At 42.1% G+C, this 27,179-nt stretch overlaps 1 protein-coding gene across 1 annotated transcript in view; it reads left to right on the top strand.

Annotated features, from left to right (window-relative positions):
* The window catches only part of CREB5 (cAMP responsive element binding protein 5), a 347,045-nt gene that overhangs the window by 79,786 nt on the left and 240,080 nt on the right, over nt 1-27,179 (top strand). The window contains exon 4 of the mRNA XM_068972747.1: nt 11,337-11,509. Within this exon, the coding sequence (XP_068828848.1) occupies nt 11,337-11,509 (173 nt within the window). The remainder of the gene's footprint in view (nt 1-11,336; nt 11,510-27,179) is intronic.

Below are 27,179 nucleotides of genomic sequence, written 5' to 3'. Positions count from 1 at the left end.
TGCCCAACCAGTGCTCCAGTTAGGGGAGTTTTCAGGCAGATCCATTTTTGCGGCCAGCCCTGCCTTCTGCCTCTTTTGGCTGTGAGAGAAGAATTGGGGGATGTGGGGCCTGGCAAAGGCTGGGGAGAGTTTCTCCTTAGACCTGTGCCACCTTTATATTTCTGGTCATTAAGCAAGTATTTGATTTGCTTAGAAATGTTGAAGGGAACTTCCCTGGTAGGCCAGTGGTTAAGACTTCACCTTCCAATGCAGAGGGTGTGGGTTCGATCCCTAGTCAGGGAGATGATTCCCCCATGCCTCGCAGCCTAAAAAAGAAAACAAACAAACAAACAAACAAACATAAAACAGAAACAATATTGTAACAAATTCGATAATGACTTTAAAAATGGTCCACATCAGAAAAAAATCTTAAAAAAAAAACAAAGAAATGCTGAAGAAATAGACCTTCATCATCCCTGTAGGAGTTTTACATGCAGTTATTTTTAGTAATTTTACTTTTTCAATAAGGCAGGGAGAGAAATTTGTTTAGTGATTCTAAAATGGACCACTTGCCTCCTGCACAGCCAAACCAGGCACTCAGGATGACTTCTCAGAATTTTCCTATGTACTTAGCGTTGCTTTCATATTAAAGCCCGCTTTCAAAACTTCCCCAGGCCACACAGAAGCACGAGCCTGGCAATAGCATTGGTGCCATCTGCTTACCTTTCCTTACCTGTCCCAGGGCCCCAGGGTTTTACTTGTTTTTAATCACTTAGCTCTGACTTTTGGGCCCTGTTTCCTAGTTGCTAAGGATGGCCTATGTTCAACCAGGGTGCTCTGGTTTGAGTTGACCAGGAGACTGTTGAGCTGTGTCCTGGCCTCTGTGTGTTGATAAGGACTTAATGAGGACCCAAATTCACAGGTGGTCTCTCTTTATATCTCAGGCTACGACAGCCATATGCCCAACATAGACGAGGAAATTATAGATTGATTGCTCTTTATTTCCATATCATCACCTCAGAAGTCATAATTCACTCATCCATCTAGTCATTGGTCATCTCGCTCTGTGCCAGGCATGGAGCTTGGATGTGTGCGTCTTCAGTTGCTTCAGTTGTGTCTGACTCTTTGTGACCCCATGGACTGTAGCCCACCAGGCTCCTCTGTCCATGGGATTCTCCAGGCAAGTATACTGCAGTGGGTTGCCATACCCTCCTCCAGGGGACCTTCCCCACCCAGGGAGCGAACCTGGGTCTCCTGCATTGGCAGGCAGGTTCTTTACCGCTAGCGCTACCTGGGAAGCCCAGGTAGCCCAGGCATGGAGCTTAGGCACTAGCAATAGAAGAGAAAATGAGACAGGCACTGTCCTTGCTTCCTGGAATTTATAATATGGTGCGCTGGAAATAGGAAGTTACTATGTGATCAGGATAGGTGATGATGAAGTTCTGGAGCTGGTGGGAAAGCAAAGAAAACAGCTGTGGGATTCATTATGCAGGCAGAATCAACAGACTGAAGAAGTTAAGCAAGATCACGTGCTTAACGGTGGATCAGATCGAAACTCTGACCTGTTGACTAGCCCTTTGCTCTCCATTCTGTGGTCTCATCAGCTTTGGATGATGTGTCTTTCCTTCTTTCTTGTATGAATGTATATAAAAATATTTTTCTGATTCATTTGTTTTTCATCCCCTTCTTTCCCTAAATTTCCATATTTTCTCGAAACTATAGGTCCTCTAAAAGAGCACTTACTTTTTCTTTTTTTTTTCCCCTCTTTCCTCAACATTGGCTATACTTACTATTTATTCACTCAGCAAGCATCTACGTGATAGCCATTGCTGAGGACAATGATATGAAATCAGACCTGTCCCTGTCACTAGAGTGTTCATAGCTGGAAGGGGAAACTGACCTGAATTATAGAAATAAATGTACCTGTGTGTTATAGGAACTTTGAAAGAAGTATGTATGGGATAAGATGGAGGACAAAGGAGTGGTCAATTGATTATAATATTGTGACCTGGAAATAATGATTATCACAGTTGCTCATTGAGAGAGGCTATAAAGGAAAAGATCTGGGTGCTGAGGATGAAAATAACAGGGAGCATATCCTTAGTTAGGGAGGTAGTGTTAGCATTGTAGTAATCATGATAATAATAATGATAATTATAATAATGACTACTAACTTTTATTGGACATTTAATGTATCCAATATTTCACTCAGCTCTGTATTTATATTACCTAACTTAATCTTTATAAAAAATCCCACAAGGCAGGGTTGTTCCTGTGTAATGACTGAGAAAAGTAAAGCAAAGAGAAGCTATCAACTTGCTCAATATCACACATTGTTCCTTTATTCACTGAATAATTGAATTTATTGCACATCTCTGAAGTTCATGGCACTGGCGGTTCTCAGATGAACATGGAATATTCCCTTCTCCAAGTTTCCTGGAGGAAGCATTTGTTAAAATAAGTCAGGCTTTCTGATGGAGGTGTGGATAAGGCACTGTGGGGGAGCAAAGCGGGGAATTAACAAAGCCAGAAGTGTTGGAAGGCTGCACGGAGGAGGGAGCATTGGAGCTGGACCTTGATGCTTGGGTTGACTTCAGAGAGGAAATGTTATGTGCAAATGTAGGAAAGAGACATGAAATGATCTAGGATAGTCAAAAAACATCAAAGTCTGTGTGTGTCAGTGGTAGGGGAGAGGATGGGGAAGATGGGTTGGCGGGAGGTGAAGTGGGAAGGATTGATGGCAGCCAGAATGTAAAATGCTGAAATCAACTTGAAGGAGGTCATGGATGGCCAGTGGAAGTGTTTAAGTAGGCTGATGCCATGATGGAATGAATGCGCAGCTTTCTGGAAGAAGTTCTTTGAGAAAGGAGGAACCTTACGAGACAGCAATGCTGACAGTATCATTTTCCGTGGTGTTAGATGAGTTTCTAACTTCCAGGACTATCTGTAAATACAGAAACACCAGAAATTTGCTCCACTGTGATTCTAGTAAGCTGAATGCTGTCCTAGCGCCATTTCATTTCTTTTCCATATGATTGTATTTAGCAGGTGCAATCAAGACAGTCACGTGGGAGATGAGAACAGAGACATGAATAGTTCAAGGCCCTGAGAATCTGAACAGGAAGGAGCAAAATCTTTGAGACAGACCCAAAAACTGTTTCTCACAGTCACGGGTGGCTTCTAAGAAGAGGTGTATTGTCTTAAACATTTTACAACAATGTTAAATGAATAGCTATAAAATGCTTACAGGAGTGCTTCAGGGCTCTGTTGCCTGAAACCCAGTATTAGAAAGGATGACAGAGCTCTGGGATTGGAGGAGAGTGTGGACCAGTCAGATGGATCAGATCTTGCTGCTGTGTGTCCTGCAGACTGACATCGAGAGCCCCAGTTGGGAGGTGCGGCCTGCTTCCTGGAAATGTGGGAGTGGGCTAAGACCACTGAGGGTTACATCACTGTGCGAGCTGCCTTTCTACCCATTGCAAGAGAAGTTGCCTTAGAAGTTGAACTTGATACAACTGTCAGAAACTTTATCTCTTTCTTGGGCTTTCCCTGAGCTCTGGGAAACTTTTAAGGACGGTGAACCCTCATCATAGAGTGAGCTAGTCATGGTTGGTTGTTTGCTTCGATAATTTGGTGAAAGTATTGATCAACGCTTTTTGAACTACAGTCTTCCTTCCCTAATTCTAATCTGTACTCTTCATAGTAAATCAGTTTAGAAATGCCAATGCAGCCAAAATGACCTTGAGACAAGGGTTACTGATAAATCACTTTGAAATGAATTAATGGTGTATTCCCAGGCTTTGCTAGCTGTGAAGGCTGTGGTGATGACATTGATCCAAATTAGTGGCATGACAGATAGACTCTAATTCTCAGGATCATGTACTAGCATCAGTTGGTCACTTCTTTTAACATCCATAGAAATGATAGCAGATATACTTTATATTTTACTGTGTCACTTTCCGCTAGAAAATATTTTAAAGAGAGACTATAGAGGCAGTGTGGATTCTGAAGCCAAGCTGCCTAGTTCCCAGCTTGTCCACTTCCTCATTGTGTGACTTTGAGGACTCTTAACCTCTCTATGCATCAATTTCCTCCTCTGTAAAATGGAGGTAATAATCATACCAAACTTCTAGACTGATGATAAGGATTAAATAAGATTTTGGACATATGTTCAGGCTGTGTGTTAGCCATTACTTATAATATTCATGTTAATAATCAGTCATAGGGAGTAGCCACCCAGAATTAACCATTTATTGTCTGAGCCTCACATTCTGAACTTTACTGAAAGGAAAGAAGTGCACATTCGCTGTCACGTACTATGATGGAGTATTATCTCATGGGAAACTCACTACAGTCCTGTCCACTAGATGGTTATCTCCATTTTAAAGGTGAAGAAGGTATGGCTCCGAAAACTTAAATAACATGTCCCAGGTGGTACGGAGCTCAAGTGAACCTGAGCTCGATGGCAGCGCTCACGTTTTCTTTGTGTAAGTTGTTCCTCCTTAGAATTCTCCAGGGATAAGTGGCAAACTCTGACAAAACAGAATTAAAGGTACACGTCAAAGCTGGAGTTTTCACAGTGTCCTGTGATCTCCTCTCCCTTCCTCTCCTGCAGAGGTTGCCTGAGATAATGTCTTATCTTCTGTGGTCCATCTTGTACTGTGCGACTATGCTAAGGAAAGAGAGGCAGGCTGCATGGCCCCAGTTCTCCTCCAACCCCAGCCATACCTCATATAATTCCATGCTATCTCCTTTGTCATGGAACAGCCCACCTTCTCAGTAGGATTCGAAATACTCATACCATTACAGCTCTCAAGAGCAGCAGAAAGGAGTCAAGACCCTCTAGAGTCTCTCTAACACTTCCAGAGAGCCTAGAATCTTCCAGAAGGTTAGAAATTTGTTATGATGTCAAAGTCTCAGACATCTTTTGGATGCAGTTCATGGATGTTTACACTGGAGAAGTTCTGAAAGTCTTCCTAACTGCCCGGGCGTCATTAAGATGCAGACAATTCTAAGATTGCACAACTCATCTTGTAAACGCGTGGCTTATAAAGTCTCCACACCTTGGCAGTTGGAAAGAATATAGATTTGAAGATAACATTTGGGGACTTTATGGGAATCAACATCATTTTGTCTATGTGCTCCAACCTTCACTTTCATTTGTGGTCCACCTCCCTTCATCCTGCATTACCACACCCCCCAATTATAGTTATTTGTAAGAGTATGGACTTATGCTCATATACATCAGGTTGTTTCTTCAATATTGGTTTCCAGGCCCATGCATGTAGACCAATTACCGCTCTACCTCAAACTCACTGACTATGCAATCAAGACTCATTATTACCCCAGTTCTCATCCCATTCACATACCCTTTATGTCTCAGAACAACAGTAAATGAAGACCAAGGTATATTGCAGGGCATAGGAAAAGAAGAAGGCCAAGGACATGCAGAGAAATCTAAACTAAAGAGGGGGAGATTTAGGTGAAAATGGTTTCTTCCGAGAAGCTTTTTCATCTTTGATGTTTGTGAAATTTTATTTTGTTAGGTCTGTTCCCTCAATCATGATCCCTTGGGTCTGGTGGAAAGCTATAATTTTTGGAAAGCTCATTTCTGCAAAACCTTATGGTTATAGAGGAAAATCAATGTTTGTAAGCCCTTGAATCAAGTCTAAAAAGTCTATTTGGATATTTAGTGTCTCATAAAATGTAACATAGAAAGACATGTAGAATAGCAGAGCTGGAAAAGATCATGGAGACCATGTGGTCCGCTGTACCCCTTGTAGTGATAGGCTGTGAAGTCAAGGGGAGCTGAATGATTTATGCAGGTTATATGACGATAAGGAGGGGTAGAGAGACTGAACTGGAAGAGACCTCCTAACTCCTAAGGCAGTGTATTTTCAAAATTATCACAGGTTACTAATTATTTGGAAGCATCTGAGCCAAATTATGAACCATGTATTGTGAGAGAATCTTAGCAAGGAGAGACCTTAGAGATCATTTAGTGCCATCTCCCTCCGGCTGTAAGAATCCTCTTGGTGGCATCCTTTACAGATGTCCACTAGTCCCTACCAGCTTAAATCTGATGCTTGGAAGCTCAGTACTTTATAAGGCAACTTGTTTTGTCTTTGGTTATCCCTACATATTGGTAAATTTATCCCAACTAAAGGTCACATTTCTATTTTTAAAGTGCCAGTCCAGAAGGACTGAGTGTGGCCAGAGGGAGATGGAATGGTATTAGCAATGGTGTAGAGTTTTACTCTTTTTCTCATCTTAAAATTAGAATAGTAATGCCTATCTTACAGTGTCATTGTGAGGATTAGTGAAGTGTAGTTGCTCAGTTGTGTTCGACTTTTTGCGACCCCGTGGACTGTAGCCCACCAGGCTCCTCCATCTATGGGATTCTCCAGGCAAGAATACTGGAGTGGGTTGCCATTTCCTTCTCCAGGGGATCTTCCCAACCCAGGGTTTGAACCCAGGTCTCCTGCATTGCAGGCAGATGCTTTAACCTCTGAGCTACCTTTGTGAGGATTAGAGGAGCAGTTTGTAAAGCATCTATCATCATAGCTGCTTCAGTAGGTACTCAAATTGTAGTTGTTGTTGGCTTTTATCATCTTGATCCCATTTTTTGAAATTATGCCCTCTGGAGCAACATAGACTATGTCTAATACCGCAAATATTTGAAGGCAGTTAGCATGACCTCTAAGCCTTCTTTTCTTCAGACTAAATATTCCCTGATTCTTCTACCACTCTTTCCTGTGATGTATTTTGGATGCCTCCATTGCTTTCATTCCCGCCTGTTTGTCAATTTCCCCCTTAAAATGTGGTGGCCAAATGTGGTCAGTCCGATGTGCTCGACAGTGAAATAATTACTTCCCTTGATCTGGACTTTGCACTTCTCCTACAGCAACCTAGATTTATGTTAGCATTTTTGGAGGCCAGATCATACAGTTGGCTCGAGTAAAACCGTGTTCTACTATCCAGAATGTTAGTGATGCCTCCCAATATTGTGTCAACCACAGATTTGACAAGCATGAATTTACATCTTCATCCAAGCTGTTGATAAAAATGTTGAACAAGAGAAGGCCAAAGGTTGAACCCCCAGATTCTTCACTGTATACTGACATCCATCACTGGTTGGTGACATTGTTTCACCAGCTCCAAGTCTACGCACCTATACTAACAAAAATAACTCGGCGAGATACAGTCATTCTTTGTGTTTTTGAAATTGGATATTTAATTCATCTAAAGATAAAATGCCATTCTTTTATCAAGGAAGACAGGTTTTGAACCCATAATTAGGAAAATGTGAATTCAGAAAGTAATTTCATGTTTGAGTTACTATGTAATGCTGAAAGAAAAAAAAATCATCTTCTTTTAATGCAAAATGATAATGCTTGCTTAAATTTGTTTATTTTTCCAAAATGTTTTGAAATTACTCTCTGGGTCTTGGGGGAGGAGGCTGGAGAATTTGCAGATTTCATATGTGGGGGAGAAAAGAGATTTTTGAAAAACAGCATAACTTTTAGGAGTTTTTTCCATCTCTGAAGGATATCACAGAGACAAAGAGATCTCTTTAAAATGTTGGTGGGGATGTGTGTGAAGTGTATTCCTGGTAGTCTTTTTTATTCTTTTTAATGATTCTCAGACAACATTCCTAGACTTTTTGAGGGCATAGGTATTTCTCTCTCTCATTTAACATGCTTCACTCTGAATAAATCAAACCAATTTCTTTGTATCACTTTTCAAAAACTTTGAACAAAGATTTTCTTGGTTTTCATGGTGAAGGTAAAGAATTGTTATGGACATATCACTTGAGCCAAAGTGCTCAAAGACTTGAAGTTCATTTCTTTGTACTTTCCTTCAAGGGCTCATTCAATGTCTTCTCAAAGACTTTGATTTCCAGCGTATGTTCCATGCTTGTGGCTTTCTTCTTAATTCTGATCCTATTTCTCTACCCCATAATCAAACAGGTACCTTAATATCTAACATATCTTAACATCTCTTATTGTGAGCATACTTTGAGATTTTAAGGTAAACAGACAAGAGAGCTCACATTCTCAGAATTCACCCAGGAAATAAAAGATAAGATTTCATCATACTGAATATTTTAGGAGTGTCATTTTATAGTTTACTCATTCTCTGTAGTTTCCTGTGTGCCTACCTTATGCTGGGCACTGATCTGGGCAACAGAGACTCAGTGGGGAGTAAAGTCAAATTTAGTCCCTTCTCTCATTGTGCTTAGAGGGAGCAACAGATATTGGTCAAATAATCGAAGACAATTGTGAACTTGTTTAAAGTGCTGCAAAGGAGGGGGAGATGGTGCTCATTCTTGGAGAGGTCAGGGAAGGCGTTCTCACGTGATGCTCAGTTTGTGATTTGAAGGTGCAGGTAGGGAAAGAGCACAGGTAGCAGAAACAGCATGTTCAGCTCTGTACCGACATATGGAGCACGTTCAGGATGAGAGCAGGGAAAGTCCTGCAGGTGGAGTGAACCACAGACAGCGAGAGTGAAGGTGGTGTGAGATGAGCTGGAGAGACCAGAAGGCTCTCATGAAGGCCCCATGAGAAGCCATCTAAGCAGCCTGGAGAGGGTGGGCATTGTAGAGGGATCTGTATGTTATGTGCTTGGTTTTGCCTTTTGAAAAGGTGACTGTGGCTGTAGTATGGGAAGGAGGAAAGGAAGTCAAAGTGAGTGACGGGGGACCGGTTTGGACAGTGATTGTTGAATCCAGGAAAGAAGATAATGATGGTTGGGTAGAAAGTGGTGGAAGAAGAGACAGAAAGAGGAGAATGATGCTTGCATTGAATTTATGGTACTTGGGGACTCCACGTGGGGGTGATAGAAAAGAGATGCCAAAGGGAACTCAAGAAGGGTTTAGACATTTTATATTATTGTCATGAACTTAAAGAAGATTATTTTTAAAATCATATGGCTCTGTTGATAACTTTCACTAGCACAACAGAAATAATAAAATGAAAGTCAGAAATCCTTCTGTGCCTGAGATCTATTATTAACAAAATAAGTGACTGTGAACAAGATGAAAAAAATGTGAATATCTTGAAGGATCTAAACAAAGGATTTAAAAATAATACTTGCAACATTTACTTCATCACAACCTCATGCTAAGACCTAGAAAAATGAGTTTGTTGAGGTTTACTTTTGAAAGAAATAATGATTATCTTTATTTTCAGTATTACTTTTCATTTGATTCTTTATACCTCTAGTTCCCATAAAAATAACTCAAGCATATCCCTGTGCTGCCACCCCAATACAAATCACTATTTCCTTTCATCTTACTTTAACCAACCACAATATTTTCCCATGTCAGAAAAACCTTCCAGTCTATAAGAGGAGCCTTTGGATCATGTGTGTGTGTGTTTAAACCTGTTCATGCCTTTGGGACCCCACGACAACACAGTCAGCTCACAGTCTAAGCCAGGTGCCCAGTTGGCATCTGGACTCTGGACAGACTGTGTGGTCAGGATTTAGAAATCAGAAACCTGGGAAAGGTGCAAAGTGATGGACACAACCACCCCCGCCACCATATATGTTATCACCATCATTTAACACATAGTGCAGGAAATCCTGTTCTTTGCAGAAGAACTTCAAAGAACCACTTCCTGTTCTCCTGGGTACTGTTTATTTTCTTCTTTGCTAACCCCAAAGCACAGACAAATAGATATTTTTCCTCTAGTAAATTGCTAGTGACACTCCATTTCTTTCCTGTCATCCTCAGCCCACTGTCCAACTGACCTCTCAGATTTCCATACCCTTCTAGGCTAAAGAGCTGTACTTGGATGTTTTCAGTGGCCCACTGACTTATGTAACTTTGTCCGGTACTTTCTTTTTCTTTTCTAGGTTCTGAATTTCTCACATTTCAGCCCTCTTATGCCTCAGTGTGAATCCTCTCTTCTTGCCCCAGTGACATTCTTTTCTAAGCATTGACTTATATACACTATCACATGTGAAATAGATAACTAGCATAAAGCTGCTGTATAGCATAGGAAGCCCAGCCTCGCACTCTGTGATGACTTAAAGAGTCGGGATGACAGGAGGAGGGGGGCTCAACAGGGAGAGGATATACATATACATACATGCATACATATACATATACATATACATATATATATAATTATGACTGATTTGCATTGGTGCATGGCAGAGACCACTGTAACACTGTAAAGCAATTATCCTCCAAAACAAAACAAAAAAAAAGGAATGTCTTTTAAGCTAGCTTTATCATGCATATTTTACCTTGCGTACATGCTAAGTCATTTCAGTCATGTGCAACTCTTTGCGACCCTATGGATTGTAGCCCTCCAGGCTCCTCTGTCCATGGGATTCTCCATGCAAGAACAGTGGAGTGGGTTTCCCTCTTCCAGGGGATCTTCCCAACCCAGGTGTTGAACCTGTGTCTCTTATGTCTCCTGAATTGGCAGGCAGGTTCTCTACCACTAATGCCACCTGAGAAGCCCATACTTTACCTTATTTTTGAATTTTAAGCAAAGAAGCCTTCACTCAAGTCACCAGAAATAAAGACAGGATGTTAAGTCACTCAAGTGACTCAGCTGTGCTGTTATTTTCTTCCCTACTGTATTCATGTCTGTATGTCTGTATGTCTACTGAGTGCCTACTGTGCTCCAGTCCCCATGGGATAGAGTCATGAACACAAACATTGTATGTTCTAGAGGAAAAGACAGTGAACAAGTGAACAGGTGAACCAGTGTCGTCAGTATTCCACGATTCAACCAAAGTATTGGGGATTCATCTTATGGAAAAACAATAGAGAGTTGTAACTCTCACTCTCGTCATTGAACCCCAGACACCCTGTTGTCTTTCACAGTCAATATCCTCACTCCCTAGGTTGTTGAGCTTGGGTCACGCATACTCAGATTATGAGTTAGAAAAGTAGTTTCCTGGGGAAAAAAAGAGGTGGTTACTCTTATAGGACTGAAAAAGAAAAAATAACAAGTGTGCTTGTCATTCAAAGCAGGGTGCTGAAGGGCTTTTCACTAAATCATAATGTTATGCACTTACCACAGAAATCATTTTCAAATGGAATATATATCACCCCAAGTCAGAGCAGATATGCACTAAACCTCACATGGGGAGGTGGCAGGGTGATTAGTGAACTTCCAGGTATTTTCTTATGTGCTTTACTCTTAAGGCGAATAGTTATTTTTCATCTCCTTGAAGCTGTAACTTATAACAAAATAAATGGACCTATGGCTTGCCAGAAGCCATAACTCTGTATTTAGTTGACATGACCAGATTCCCCAGTTTGGCCTTTGAAAGCCTGAGAGCAGAACAAAGCATTAACCTCTTCTGACCCTTTCCCTTCTGTCTTCTCTGGGCAGAATATCTCGATGCATAACCCCGTTGGTGGGGCCATGGCGGGGCCTGGAGCTCACCAGCTCGGCAGCGCCCGGATGCCCAACCATGACACCAGCGTTGTGATTCAGCAAGCCATGCCGTCACCCCAGTCCAGCTCTGTCATCACGCAGGCCCCTTCCACCAACCGCCAGATCGGGTAAGGAGATCTCCTTGGTTGTCTCTGGGTCCTGGCCGGAGCTCAGGGAAGCTTCTGGACTTTCTTCTGGCTTCTAGTCTGCAGGTTGGATAAGACAGAAGTTGGTTTTCCTGGCTGGTGTGATACTGCCTAGAGCTCAGAGTGATGTTTTTGATGGGAGACAGGTAGAGGGAGTCTCTGTTTGATAGAAGCTCTTTGACCTTGGATCTAGAGAGAAGAGCAAGTTGTTCTGTGTCATTGTTCCTTCAGAGAAGATTCTTGAACTTTAAGGTGACTGTGGGGAAACTTCTTGGACGTTGGGAGCAGAGTGTAGTTCTCAGGACAAATGCTTGAGGATGGTGGAGGAAAGTGTCACCCGCCCAGCTTCCTCACTAACAGAGTATGTGCCTCCATTCCTAAGACCAATCACCCGTGTCTCTGGTATGTTTCCACAGTCCTCCTCCTCTCTGATGATTCTTCTTTCTTCTCTCCCTTGTTAATATTAATACCTTCTCATTAGCTCGCCTCTTTCTGCACTGGTTCATATTCATTCCTGGAGAAGACGAAACGAAGAAGGCAGATCCTATCCTTCTCATTTATATAAAAAAGATAATACTGAGGCATTGAGAAAAATAGGTAGAATGCTCGCAGACACTGTATCATGGCATGGAACAAGCACTCACTCCTGAGTATCATGTGATAGCTCTCGGTCCTTGTTACTCAGAGTGTGGTCTGAGGACTGGCAGCCTGGGTATTACCCAGGAGCTTCTTAGAAATGCACACTTCTGGCCCAGCTTCCTGCTCTCCAGAATGAGGATGGTGTCTCTACTCTCCACCCTCGCAAGACTAATGTGAAAAGGAAATAAAAGATTTAAGAGTGCTTGGGATCTTAGGAAGAAAAAGTAGTAACTTAAGCTAAAGAGCTATGATAAATTTATGTTACTGGATGCTGAGAACTGCTTGCTCCTTGTTCCTAGAATTCTCTGTTTAAAATAGGAAAGGGAACTTGCTGTGTTTGGTGTGCATATCAGAATTTAGTTTGAATATTCCACTGTATAGTAGATATGGTGATTTTAAGAAAAAATTAGAAGCTATCTCACTCTTTGTCAGTTATGTCTTTTCCCTTCCTTGTTTTAAATGTGTGTAAGAATTCCCCACCCAGAGGGAGCGCTAGGGACAATGGCTTATCCCTCCTCAGAATACACTAGAAAGGGTACCTTGTCTCTCACATTTCTCAACTCATCAGGATGGGTTGTGGCATACAAAGACAAACCTTAACAAATGAGAGTTGTGGGTAATAACTGTGTTGTGAGTTTGCCATGGGAACCTTTGGTTTCCCATTGAAGAAACAGAAAATTAATCTGGCCATTTGAATGCTTGGCTTTGTTGGAATAAGCCATCACTAAAGTTGCAAGTGTGTCTGTGAAAGAATCCTTTTTTTCTCAAATGTCTATGGGAGTAAATGCTTCTCCGTCCAAAGCAAGAACCTGTAACATACTAAGAAGGTGGGGTCATTAAAGACAGCATCTCAGTCTCAAGGGGACTCCTTCACGCCAGTGGCTTGGCTTTGGGCAAACAATTCACAGTTAGGCGAGCTAATTATAATTATTTTATTTTTCTTTCAAGGGGAAAAAACATAAAATGTGCTAGATTTTATTAGCATTTTTACAGCATTCCTTCTCCCCTGGAGTTCTTCTGCCTCCTGCCCCCCAACTTCCCTTTTGGAGGCCCTTAGTATTTGGCCATTGTTAGTACAATGGTGGTTTTTGTGAAACAATCTTTTAAGGGTTAGCACTAAATTCTAAGATGGGTGTTGACTCTGTCAATAATTTCCCAGCTGGCCAGGGCTGTACAGCTGGATGACATTTCTAGGCTGTGTCACTGTGCCCTGTCAGGTGGGGGTATATGCCATCTCCCGACCCACTCTGTCTTCCCGTTTATTCCCAGTCCTGGGGTGTTATGTGTTTCTCCTGGTGTTTTCTAGGAGATAATTGTCACTTTTAGGACTCTGTCTCATTGCCAAACTTGAGGCTTGCTTCAAATCCTTCCCTGTTGTGTTTGCCATGTTGATTCCAACCCCCACACCCTGTCATTTCCATTTTTCTCCATGTGACCCATCTAAAACTTTGCCCGGATGATCATGGGGGCTCAACAACCCATCTCACTAGTGGATTCAGAATGAAACTCTAGGTGGTAACATTTGGGGATGGCTGACTCTTTTATTTCTCTCAGCAAAGAGGAAATGAGTACTTACTTTAAAACATGAGTTCCCTCTGGAGACTGTGTCTTTAAATGAGCATTTGAAACTGCAGATAGTTTTCTTTTTTCTTTTTTTTTTCTCTGAGGCTGCACAGAACCATATTGTAGTAATATTCTGATTTTTATCACAACCTCAAATATTTAAGTGTCAAAATCTGGCCAAGCCACCTGCAAATGTTTGCCATGGCTACTGGCCAACAAAAGCAGCAAACAGCAATGAAAGTCTTCATTCAGGCTCCGCGCTTAAGCTGCACCCAGCCAGAGAGGCTGGGACCCACCTGTGCCCACGCACAGGGCTTTTTTGCTGTGGTCAGTGGGCGTGTTCACAAATAGAACTTTGCGGGAGAGAGGGGGAGCCACCCATCTCCCGTTCCCCCCTTTTCTTCCCTTTGACCAGTGCTGGGTTTCTGTTGCCAATCCCACTTTTATTCTCCTTTCTGCCACCATCCCCCCTTCATGCTGTATTTAAACTTAGAGGTTTGAATGTATTGGGAGTGATATTGACATGAAGGACTGGAAATGGGAACAGTGCCTGCTCCTAAGGAAGATTTGGAGGACCAAGTGTAGGCATCCTTGTGAGCATTTGATTTTCATATTTTTGGAGCAGGCACTGAGTCAACGTAGGACCAAATGGGTGGAAATGCAAAATTCTGAGATAGACAAACCACGTGTGCAAACTTCAGTCTGTCCTCTATCACCTGCTTCCATCGCCAATGCCCACTTTTGTCCAAGTAGTGCTTTTTATCTCGATAAAAACTGGAGGTAAGTATAAATATGCCAAATTGCACTCGTGTGGTTAGGCAGGCTAGAAAAACACACAGTGTTGGAGAGTGTGGGAGGCATCCCCAAACTAGTGACTGCTTGTGCTTAGTCAAACTGGCAGACACCCTGTCGAGAAGAGTGCCTTTGGCTGATTGATGGTAGCGTTTTAGGAGATAAGTTTTCCAGATGGAAAAAGAAAAAGAGGGAGCCATGGGGTGTGGGGGAGACAAGCGAGATAGAAAACAAGCATGTGTTAAATACAGATGAAATCGATTCTGTCTTGGACCAAATATGTGGCAGATTCCAAGCAGTATCTCTCCTCTAGTAATTTTTTTTTTATTAGAGATCACGTAACAGGCTCATTAATTCAGGATCCAGTCTGCAACTCCTGAGAGGGTGGTGGAAGAGCAGGTATCAGTAGTATGAGTTCTCTCTTTCTCTCTAATTCTGTCTCTCTCTCTCTTTCCTCATATGAGACATTTTTGTAGGGGCCAGCAGTCAATTGAGAAGGTGGCTACAATTTTAATAAATCCTAGCTTTCCTTGGTGGTTCAGTGCTTAAGAATCCGCCTGTCAAGTGGGAGACACAGGTTTGATCCCTATATTAGGAAGATCTTCTAGAGAAGGAAACGGCAACCTACTCCAGTAGTCTTGTCTGGGGTAATCCCATGGACAGAGGAGCCTGGCAGGCGACATTCCATGGGGTTGCAAAAGAGCTGGACATGATATAGCAACTGAACAACAGCAAATTCCTAGAGAAACCTACTTCTCTTTATGGACCAATGTTATTAGATAATTCATGCTTGGTAACTTTTTAGGAAGACAATGAAAGTAATATGGAATGAGGTGATCTACAACAATGGATATCAGTACAGAGTTCTGACAGGTTGTGAGCGGCACTTACAAAATAGTCCACAAAAAACTTCTTCCTGTATTCAGAATGTTCTATAGATTTAGTTCTCCCTATGGAATTGGCAAATGCATAAGCTTGTTAGATTATTGGCAAAAAAAATTATTTGCCAGTCATTGTTTAAAGTGTAGATGTGATATATCTAACATCTGGATATACAAATGTTCCTACCAAGGCTGATATTTGAAAAGAAGATATCTGGTCTTTTCTGGAATGTTCTAGTTAGGATATCAAGAAATTTGAAAATATGTTCAACAGCATGTATATATAAAACCTCTCTCTGATTTTATGCCAGTTTTAGTCTTGGCACATGTATGTTTGTAGGTATATTAGCTGTTTCATCATATACCCTATTTGCATAAAGCTTTATTTAGGCAATGTAGATCTAAGACTTGGCTAGAAATTTATAGAAAATATAGCAAATCTTGTAAAAATAAAAAGGAGCTGATACTCATCAAAAATTGTATTTCTCTCACCCTTTCTGAGCTTTTTTTTTTTTTTAAATAATAGTAATAAAAGAAGAGCTTATCACATCTCAAAACTCATTGATGTAAAAAACAATGCCGCTTTGCCCGTTGGAGAAAGTCATGTGATTTTTTGTATGAGTTGCTGTTGATGCTTGAGGTGTCCATTGAGATGGGAATGTTAATTGATTCAAGGACTTCTGTGTCTGGTGTTCTGAAAAAAGGGAGGGGAAAGGTCAGTAAATGATGCCATCACAAAAAGGCACTGCTTAAAGAAAACTTATGTGAAACATCAGCTTACAGTTGACTCATACTGTAAAGATTTTGCCTGCAATGCAGGAGACCCGGGTTCAGTCCCTGGGTTGGGAAGATCCCCTGGAGAAGGGAATGGCTACTCACTCCAGTGTTCTTGCCTGGAAGAGTTCATGGACAGAGGAGCCTAGCCGGCTACAGTCCATGGGGTCAGAAAGAATTGGACATGACTAAGTGACCAACACTTTCACTTTCACATTTCACAGTTTGAGTATGCTTGTTCTGTATATGCATAGGTGTATACATCCATTATGAAGAGTTTTCTTAAACTCCACAAATCAACACCATGAATTAGACTGTCACTGCCCACCGCAGGCTAGTGCTAGCAGGGTGCAGGCCAACCTTCTTCCTCCTGGATGCAGCAGCCAGCAGGTCCCGGCTTATCACTCCCTGCCCCCACACCCACACCCCTCTCCAGGACAGCTTGAAGCCCCCTTTAAGTAATTCAGACCCGAAGCCATCATTTCCTGCTTTGTGTGTTGCAGAATATCACGGCCATGAACATTGCTTTATTGTTAGAAAGTTGCTGGGTCTTTCACAGCCCCGAGAACATTTATGAGGCCTTTCAGGGGAGTGCTTTCTGGGAGGGTTGACGGACTTAACCATATGGCTCCCGTTAAATCCTGTGCAGAGCCTTGAGAAATCACCTCTGACAAGAGGGCCAGCAGCTTTCTACTCAAAGAGTTTTATGTGTGGAACGAAACATTAAGTACTGATACTTGAGGAAATATAAGGTTTCTTAACATTTGAAAGTTGTAATACCACAAGGAATTGTGGCCAGATGAAGGGGGCAGAGCCAGGATGCCAGAGCACATGGCTACATCTTCCAAGAAGCAGAAAAAAGCACCCCTGCTCTCCTCTCCTAGCCTGGTGCCTGTGATCCCTCAGGCCAGCTTTGTTATGTCTTAGTGTCTCAGTTCCTCACCTGGAACACAGCAAGGCAGGTATCTTTGCTTAAACAATAGATGTCTACTTTCCATAGTTTTGGAGGCTGGAAAGTCCAAGGTCAAGGTGCTGGCAGATTTGGTTCTCGGTGAGGGCCCTCTTCCTGACTGACAGACGACTGTCATCTCACTGTGTGCTCACCTGATCGCTTCTCTGTGCATACAGAGAGAGAGACAGGCAGATTGACAGAGAGAGGAGAGGGCTTCCCTGATAGCTCAGTTGGTAAAGAATCCACCAGCCATGCGCGAGACCCTGGTTCAATTCCTGGGTCGGGAAGACCCACTGGAGAAGGGATAGGCTACCCACTCCAGTATTCTTAGGCTTCCCTTGTGGCTCAGTTGGTAAAGAATCTACTTGCAATGTGGGAGATGCGGGTTCGATCCCTGGGTTAGGAAGATCCCCTGGAGAAGGGAACAGCTACCCACTCCAGTATTCTCACCTGGTGGTTTCCATGGACTATATCATCCATGAGATAGCAAAGAGTTGGACACAACTAAGCGAATTTCACTTCTTCACTTCAGAGAGAGGAGAAAAAGACAGAAAGTGAGACCTCTGGTATCTCTTCCTCTTCTTAGGACACTAATCCTGTTTTAGGGACTCATGACCTCATTGAAGGGAATGCCAATCCACTCCAGTATTCTTGCCTGGAGAATTCCATGGACAGAGAGTAGCCTGGTGGGCTACAGCCTATGGGTTTGCAAAGAGTCAGATATGACTGAGTGACTAAAACAACATATGAATTTGGGGGGAGACAACATTCAGTTTGTAAAAGCTAGTCTTCTTGGGAAAGAAAATTGAAAGTCACTCTTGAGTGGCTCAAGCTATTTGTTAGAGAAGTTTGGGATTAGCAGGCTGATACTAAAGAGAAGAAAAGGAGCTAACATTTATCCAGCATCATCTATGTGCAGAGCACTGATTTATCTTTGCATGTTGCTTTCTATCATTCTCTAAGAGTCTGGAGAGGAAGACATTATTTGCTCCAGTTTTACTGCTCAAGGAAGAGAAGTAACTTATCCAAAGTCACTCAGCCAGTGAGATGAGCAGAGTTTGAATGTGGTTCTGTTGGACTTCAAAGCACGTGCTCTCCCTGCGCTCCTGCCTGTAGCACTCCCAGTGCCATGAAAGATAATGAGCGTGTTTGACCATTTGGGAGAGCCATCTGCCCACTTGAGTTGGTTAGTGCTTAGCCTCTGGTTACAGTGTGACGTGCTTCCTTCACATACCTACAGGCTGGTCAAGGGCAGAGGTAGACACACTGAGTTTCCAGCAGCTGCTTTAGTCCTTCAGGAGAAAAATACAGGAGTTCCCTGGCCCTCAGAAAGGGAGTTTGCAGGTTGTGAGAGCACGTGGATACAGAGAGAGAGAGCCTGTACCTGGGAGATCTCTTGGCCAAATCCTCTCACTATTAAGAAAACCAGATTCCTGCTTGAGAGTGGCTGTCCTTTCTCCAATCATTTGGTTGCTTTACATTTGGCTTCGTGGTTTATAGGAAGAACCAGTGCCCTGACCAGATGAAGTGTGACTTCCAGGCTATTCTGATTCCTGTGTGGATAGGTGACTTTGCCTGTGATGACTTACTGGGGGAGAGTCTCATTTCTGGATCTTATAAACAGAAGCCCTGCTCACAGAGTTCCAGAACCTTCCATGTAAGTGTCTCTGTATTTTGACTGTCTCCTCCCATTTTTAGAACAGCTAGGCACACCAATGAGTCACCACACAAAGAGCTGACTCTTTGGAAAAGATCCTGATGCTGGGAAGGATTGAAAGCAGGAGGAGAAGGGAATAACAGAGGATGAGATGGTTGGATGGCATCACCAACTAGGAGACATGAGTTTAAACAAACTCCAGGAGACAGTGAAGGACAAGGAAGTCAGTATGGTGCAGTCCATGGGGTCAAAAAGAGTAGGATGTGACTTAGCAACTGAACAACAACAAGGCACAGGTCTGCTCTGGAGAAAACAGCCCAGGATCATTCAGTCTGTGTCTGTTGTAAATCTAGACACTTGTTCTTTTGTGTGGCATATTGAAAAGATATGCCTGGAAAAGACAAGCTTACTCAGAGCCAAACCAAGTCAGGTTAGAGGGGAGTCTTGCAAAAGTATTGACCGCAGGTTTAGAGGTCATGGGTTTAGGCTCTGCCAGTCAAAAAACTTTATAACCTTGGCCAAGTGCACAATTGCCCTGGGCCCCCCTTCCTTCGTCTACACTTTTAAAGGTTAACCAGCTGATTACAGGTCACTCTCAGCAACACAATCCTCATTCATTGCTTCTTTTCTGTCTCAAATTTCTTTTCTCTTTCGGTTTGTTTTCCTCTAGGAGCTAAGTTTGGGGTTCTTGATTATCTGAATTTCAGGAGGCATTCTCATACTCATGTGCGTAAGAGCAGAGTAGGGACTGGGAATGTTTGGGAAGGGGAGACCAGTGTAGTCAAGACAAGGGTCCTAACATATGAAGACAGAGAGACTTGACTTCCAGGTTCAACTCCTAGGTGAATCACAACAAATTTATAATTCTGTTACATGGAGACTTTATACCCATTTTACAGCTGAGTAAAGTGAGGTTCAGTGATTATGTGGCTTGCCCCACGTTATATGGATAAAGGTAAGTGCTGGAACTGGAAGCCAACTCACTGTCCCATGGGTCCAAATGAAGTTGACTTCTCCATGTTTTAACTTCCTTACATGTAAAATGAGGAGGCATCACTAGAAAATTCTCAAGCCTTATCCTGCACTAAAAGGCTGATGGTTTTCATAATGAGTGTAATTTTGAAAACTACTTGGAAGGCAAGTTCCTTGGGGGCTCAGGACTGTATGCATGACTATGGAGTTTCCTCCCTTGAATTAATCCTATCAGCAAATTGTCCTTTTATTCTCATTTTACTAAAAGTGACTTATTGCCGAAGAGCTCACTAGAAAAACACCTAGGCAACAGCACAACAGTGAAAGATATAATACAAATGTAATACAAGAAATTGGAACAATTATATTGCCAGACATAGCTTTATGGAAAAATGCAGTCCACTGTCTTCTTTTCTGGATTTATTATTTTGGGGGTTGCTTTATAGAAGACCTGAAACATAAAAGTCTAGCTTATATCAGTATTTAGTATTTTCCAAGGGGAAAACCTTGAGTAAGGTGCCAAATAATTAAACATTGGAAATTGAGGATATATGTTTATCTTAATATAAAATTCAGTGATTAACTGCACCTTTCTATGCTTGTCATAGTTCCTACATGGGAACTGGCTCATTATTTTCTGTTTTTAGGGCCAGAACACCGAGCTGGCTCGCCACTGTAGGTTTACATGAGTCCCAGTGTTGTGTTTAGAATGAGTCCCAGGACTAAGTGTACCCATTCCTCCAAGAACCCCAAAAGGGACAGTGACATGGGGAAAGGGCTGGTGTGTGCTGTGCTCTCCAAGGTGAGTGTCTTAGGAGAAACGAATCTGGTAAAGCAGAGATGGTACTTTGCAACTGGGAGTACACTTTGCTTTTTTGAGGACTGAGCATGCACAGGTAGCATGGCTGTGTCCCAGTGGACATTTCTGATCATTTGTAACTTTCAAATTCTTAAAGACTATATGTTTCATGAAGTATAAATAACTCTTAGCTGTTCTGATAGATAAGTAGTTTCTGAGTTAAAAGACAAGAACTGCAGATAGTCTGTGGTCCTCACTGCAATACTAGGTAGTCATATAACTGGATACTTTAGGATTTAAAAGGTAAATGATTCAATAGGTCCTCTTATATGTATTTTTCAATAATATTAGACCAAATGGATTTTTTCTACTCTTGTTTTTAATATTCTTTTTGTGGAGGATTTAGTTGAAGGAGATGCAAATTCTGTGGACTTTTGACCTTTGGTTGGATGAGAATATCACAGAAATAACCAATTTGGTCTTGGATTTTGGATATGAAGGGAATCCCTTATGTTAAGTTTCAGTTACATACAGATGGAATCCTATTTCAGTGAGACAGTACAATGTCATTGCTAGACATTGAGAGCAATTGCTGGTGGTTTTGACTCCATCACTCACAAGTTATGGGACTTTGAACAGCTCCCTTGACCTCTCAGGGCCCTACTTTTCCATCTTATAAAATGAAAGAATGAAACTGGATTGTCTAACCAGTGCCCTTTTCTAGCTCTTATGAACATATTTGTTTCCTTATCATGACTAACACGCTCCCACAATACTGCTTGGCTGGTAGGGATTATGGAAGAAGAAATTTCATAAAAACAGATACATCACATTTAGCAGACAATCCACTAATCTGTTTACCAAGTATGTTGTGCTTTTGGTAAATATCAACTGTAAAATTTCTATAGAGCAATAAACATTCTTAATGGTACCAGACACATTTAAAAGAATTTGGAGTTTTATAGTTTCCCCCCACCCCCTTTGGCAAAGTGCATTCTGGCTGGTGAATAGGTCGGTAAAGTCTGTAAAATGATAGGACCCTTGTGAGTGTGGGGGGTACAGACATGCCAGAATGTGCTTGGCTGGCTTTTGCAGAGGTGCAGGTCTTTGCAGAGAACAGATGGCCCCAGAAATCTTTGAAATGCCAGAAATGACTTCCTGAGCATACTCATCATATATTGGTTCAGATAGGATAATTCATAAGCCAAATACACAGCAGTTTACCACTGACCTCCAGTATATTATTTTCAGTCCATAAAACCCATAAACATTTCTACATAGACAATCATAATGATGACTGCCTCAATGAAAACCCATCCCCAAGTCAGCAAGCCACTGGACACTTGTCAAGTGCACGATGGTGTTCTCAGTGTCTATAGGGGCTGGAGGCCAAGTGTTTGGCAGACTCTTGGGGATCACTGCTTAGTGTGCCATTTTTTCTCACTTGAGAGTCTTGGTTCAAATTGAATGCCTAAAGAGATAAGCAATCAAGTGCTGGATTGAAGAGAACTAGAGTCTGCTTCCACCGCAGTACTGTTTGGGTGGTATGAGAGATGCCATTTTTGTTGAAGTTGCAAACTCAGTGAAGCTAGAGTCTCCCCCTGAAGCTTTCTGTAACCCTGTATTGAGTCAGGGTGTATTTTTCAATGACAAAACTGAGCAAAAATGCAAATTTTAGATGCTTATTTCAAATCACAGCCTCTCTAAAATTTTGAAAGAATGTACTTAAAAATAATCGTAACTAAATTGTATATTATTAAAGGAGACTGGGGAATTTTAATGTCCAATTTCATCCAAATGAAAATTGTGTATGTGTGAGTGATGTATATGTATACACCCACTTCATAATAATTTGCTTTACTGGAACATCATTTAAGCCATTTGGCATGTATATAACATTATTCAAAACCTTTGAAGAAATTTTCCAGATATATTCTGTGTATTCCACATGGCATGTCCTGAATGTCCTTTATAACCCCTTCTTACATGACAATAAACTATACCGGCCCCTTGCAACCAGTTTTAAAGAATAGTCACAATGATTAACAAGCATAATAAGTTTAAAAAAAAAAAAAAAACTCATGTAGATTCACCTTAGGCCCTTAACCTAGTTCTTCAGAAAATTGAAACAATTCCTCATTATCTACAAAATGACTGTTCGGTTGATGGATTATGTTTTCAGGAGCAGCCACTTTTTATTTCTCTGACACCTTGACATCACTGGTTTGTGGGGTGAGATACCTAAGTGCTAATGCGGATGTCCCTGGAAGGTGGTGACAGCCAGATCTAGAATTGGGGAGAGAGAGCCCCAGCTGAGGGGGTAACTCGCTTCCTGGGAGGAGCAAGGTGTGTATCTCATAGAGAACTGGCTGTGGCACTAACTGTAGGCTTGGGGCTTCACCAAGAAGGCTTTGATCTGTTGGGAGATTCTTCTGATTCATAGCTGAAGTAGAATGGGTATGGCAGGACATTCATCTAGGACCCTGGCTTTCTTTTCTTCCTCTCTCCTTTCTTTCTTCCCTCTTTCCTTCCCATCTCCCTTAGAAAGAAGGAGGAATACCTCCAATTATTCATCATGTCTGACATTTGGCCATGACTCTCAGTAAAAGTCTGGGGAGAAAGTTTAAAGCTTAACTAAAAGGAAAATGGGAGACTGTGTGTGTGTGTGTGTGTGTGTGTGTGTGTGTGTGTCTGTGCGTGTGTGTGGTGTCAATTACTCAACATGTCCCAATCCCCCCTTCATTGTGCAGATAGCTGCTATTTATTTAATTTAGGTCTGTAGTCAAGCACTTTGCAGGAAACCAGAGGAATGAGTTTGTCCAGATCTCTTTTGGCAAATGTGTATGTGTATTTGTGTGTGTATGTGAGAGAGAGAGAGAGAGACAGAGACAGAGACAGAGACAGATTGATTTTTATAAAAACAGTGTGTGAAACTTTGGCTGCCCCGCCAAAGCCACAGATAATCAACCTTATATTGGGTCCACCGCGTTCCATAATTATTATTGCCATTAAGAGTAATTATTATTTGCCTTGTCGAGTTGGCAGTTTGGAGTCTGCCTGAGACTGAGGCTTCTCACAGGAGCAGAAGCACACACACAGAGGCCGAGATTCACCCACAAGTGCTTCAACATGTTTGGACGACATCCCTTGCTTGGTTCACTTCATTGGATTTCAGACACACTGAGCTTCAAATTGAATGAAAAGTTTATCAGATACAAAACCAGCGTGAACGAGAGCCTGCACTCCAAAAGCTTTTTTGAATGGATGCTGGGATTCTTGGCTTTTCTCAGTGTGGAGATGTTTTCTTTTCATTCCACTCTCTTCCTTTAATTAAAAGAAGAAAATAAATGATACGATAAGTCTTCAGTTAGAGGCTGAGCTTGAAATGGTAGAAGAGGAAAAAGTAGAAGAAAGGCAGTAACACCACATGGCAAGGCAGCAAGTTCATATAGGACGGAGAATAGTTACAACCTTAATTTTGATTTCTTTCCCCTGATTTGTGTTGTCTCCTTGCCCACAGACCCTCCAGACTCCAGATTCTGTATTGTTTCTTTGTCCTTTTGCCTTATCATTTTGCAATAACTGGCCACAGGTATTGCCTCTGCCCTCCTTGGGGACCTTGGGTAGGGTGTGACCAAGTCTTTTGAATCCTGGAGTGCTCACAACAGAAGCTGTTCCCGGTGGAAGGGTTCACCCAGTCATTAAAGAAGAAATAGCAGGACAAGATGTTCATCCCCCTGGAGAAGAAAATGACAACCCACTCTAGTATTCTTGCCTGGGAAATCCCATAGGCAGAAGAGCCTGAAAGGCTCAGTCCATGGGGTCACAAAGAGTCGTACACAGCTTAATGACTGAACAACAAGATGTTCTTTCAGGCGTCATTTTTCCCATAAGATTTTGTTGATTTCCTGCCAAAGTGAAAGTGAAGTTGCTCAGTCATGTCTGACTCTTTGCGACCCCATGGACTGTAGCCTACCACGCTCCTCTGTCCGTGGGATTTTCCAGGCAAGAGTACTGGAGTGGGTTGCCATTTCCTTCTCTAGAGGATTTTCCTGACCCAGGGATTGAACCCAGGTCTCCTGCATTGTAAGCAAGATGCTTTACCATCTGAGCCACCAGGGAAGTCCTTTCTTGCCAAAATCTATACCAATCACAGACCTGAGAGTACTTAGAAGAGCCCACACCCTCTGTGTGGGGGTCTGTCCTCTCCCCGTAACCTCCTTCTCCCAGAATGGAAATTTATAGCAAAAGCTGCTGAATCAGACCCCTCGAGAGCCTCCTCAAAACTGCTGAATCAGAAAAAGGAAAAAACCCAACAGCCTCCATTTGAAGCGTCAGACCCATCACACCTGAGTGAATGTCAGCTTTGTCTTCAGACACCCAAAGGGTCTGTCTTCCATTGTCTAACCAACTGTGATCCCTAGACAGAGTCAGAACTGGGAGGGAGGGGAGGCACCATGTCTTCAAAGTAAGCATTCCTCAATCGGTCAAAGAATGGAGGCAACTGGTTACTCACCTTCTCCCAGATGTGGTGCCCGGATGGGGTGAGTGACAAGAAGCCCTCCCCTGTCCTAGGCCTTGAAAAGAGACTTCTTTTGTTATTATACTTCATCAGACAGGTTCCTTGGGTGAATCCCTCTGTACAAATGAGAAGCAAGTAGAAGTTTCATTGTAGTTATTTCCAGGGACCTGTGGTCCTGGATAACACATGTATGAAGACTGTTTAGCAGGGAAAATATCACAAAGGAGCATTCCTGTCTGGGTTTTCATAAAATATGGCAAAATCGTGCTGTAGAGGAAAAGAAATCCAGCACTTTCTCAGTAGTAGTAAAAGCTTGTCTTCAGATAAGATTTCCTGAGAGTGTAGAATGACTGCTTTTTCACTTTTCATTTGTTTTAGGAATTTAGGGGTAGAGAGAGGCCAGGGGAATGTCATCCATGTGCATGGAGTTTAATAAAGATGGAGCCTTTTTTTTTTTTCGTTATTTTAATTTTTATTTTTACTTTATTTTACTTTACAAAATTGTGTTGGTTTTGCCATACATTGACATGAATCCACCACGGGTGTACACTTGTTCATTTTCAATGGTAATCTTCACAAGGAAGACTTTTTTTTTTTTTTTTACAAAACTCTAGAGTATATTATTTATATCAGTCCTTAATACATGTCACTGTTACTTTTTATTCAGAGATCCTGTTGTACCGAGTCCTTTATTGTCTTACGAGACAGTAAGTGCTTGTTTTAAGGATATTGCTTTCTACAGAAAGCATTTAATCCTTCATGCTTTTGTCATGAATTTCTCTGGAGTTTCCCCAAATCTAATTGTTGTACCTTGGTTTTTCTAGTGATGGATCTGATCTTCTGCTAAATGTTGTCTCTCTATTAATTGACTTAACTTTAAGTCCTTTTCTACAGTCAAGCAATGAAAAGAGCTTGCAAATTCTGTTATTTGTTCCGAATAAGGTGCATGGTGAGTTTGAGGGAGCTTCCAAACAGAACTGGATACTGTCAGAGGCAACAGTCACATTAAATGGCAGACCCCAAGGGAGAAGAGGTAACATCACCAGGGAAACAGCTGTTTTCTCAGCTGCACAGAGATTTCTCCTTTAAAAAAAAAAAAAAAGACTACCTGGTCTAAACGATGAGCAGTAGACACCAGCACTTATCACGTGATGTCTGTGTACCACGTTATAAAGACGAATTAGAATACTAAACAGAATCCACTAAACTGGGCTCTAAGTGCGTGTTCAGGGGCTGCCAAAGACAAGCGATGTGGGGACTGACCCGGTGGGCAGGTCACCCTGTCTCCCCATTTCCCCTCACCCAGAGCAGTTCCACATTTATTCATTTAGTTGAGTTTCTACATAAGTACTTCTTTGAATAAAGAGTTCTACAGCAAGAAAAACGTTTGAAAACTATAGGGTTAGGAGAGTATTTTCTGTATATGTACTAGGAAAGAAAAAGTGAATTCTTGGGTATGCTGATGCAGACACCATCTTAAAGACCAATTCCCCGAAGAAACAGTAACACCTTTGCCATTGTGGAGGCAAATGAGATTGGAGAAACAGGCCATGGTTTCTGGAGTGATGGGGAGTGGCGGTGAGAGGAATAACACATGAAAGAGCTAATAGCGACTGGATGGGAGGGGAGAAAGCCATCCAAACGAAACATACAGACTTCACAGGAATCCGTTCATTTGAATCCCACAGGAAAAGATGCAGTAGCAGATGAAGCTGTACTTTTTCAGTTCACTCTTTTAGACAGATGCTTGAACACTTGCAATCACAAGGTCTGAGGTGTTGAGACTTAATAGGGCTAGAGAGGCAGCACCAATAAACCAAAGACTCCAGACGCCCTTGCATCACCCTATCCAACTTCAACCTGCAGACTCCTCTCTCTTTGACTTGGTTTAGGTCTCTAGGACTTCACTATGATTTTTTCTCTCTTTCACAATTTTACCCCTCTCATGGTCCATCCTGACCTCTAGGCATACCTGCTGCTGCTGCTGCTGCTGTTGCTAAGTCGCTTCAGTCGTGTCCGACTCTGTGCGACCCCATAGACGGCAGCCCACCAGGCTCCCCTGTCCTGGGATTCTCCAGGCAAGAACACTGGAGTGGGTTGC

Source organism: Capricornis sumatraensis, chromosome 5, assembly GCF_032405125.1.
Source record: "Capricornis sumatraensis isolate serow.1 chromosome 5, serow.2, whole genome shotgun sequence".
Lineage (NCBI taxonomy): Eukaryota > Metazoa > Chordata > Mammalia > Artiodactyla > Bovidae > Capricornis > Capricornis sumatraensis.
The sequence above is the reverse complement of the archived record's forward strand: the minus strand, read 5'-3'. Positions and strand labels throughout refer to the sequence as shown.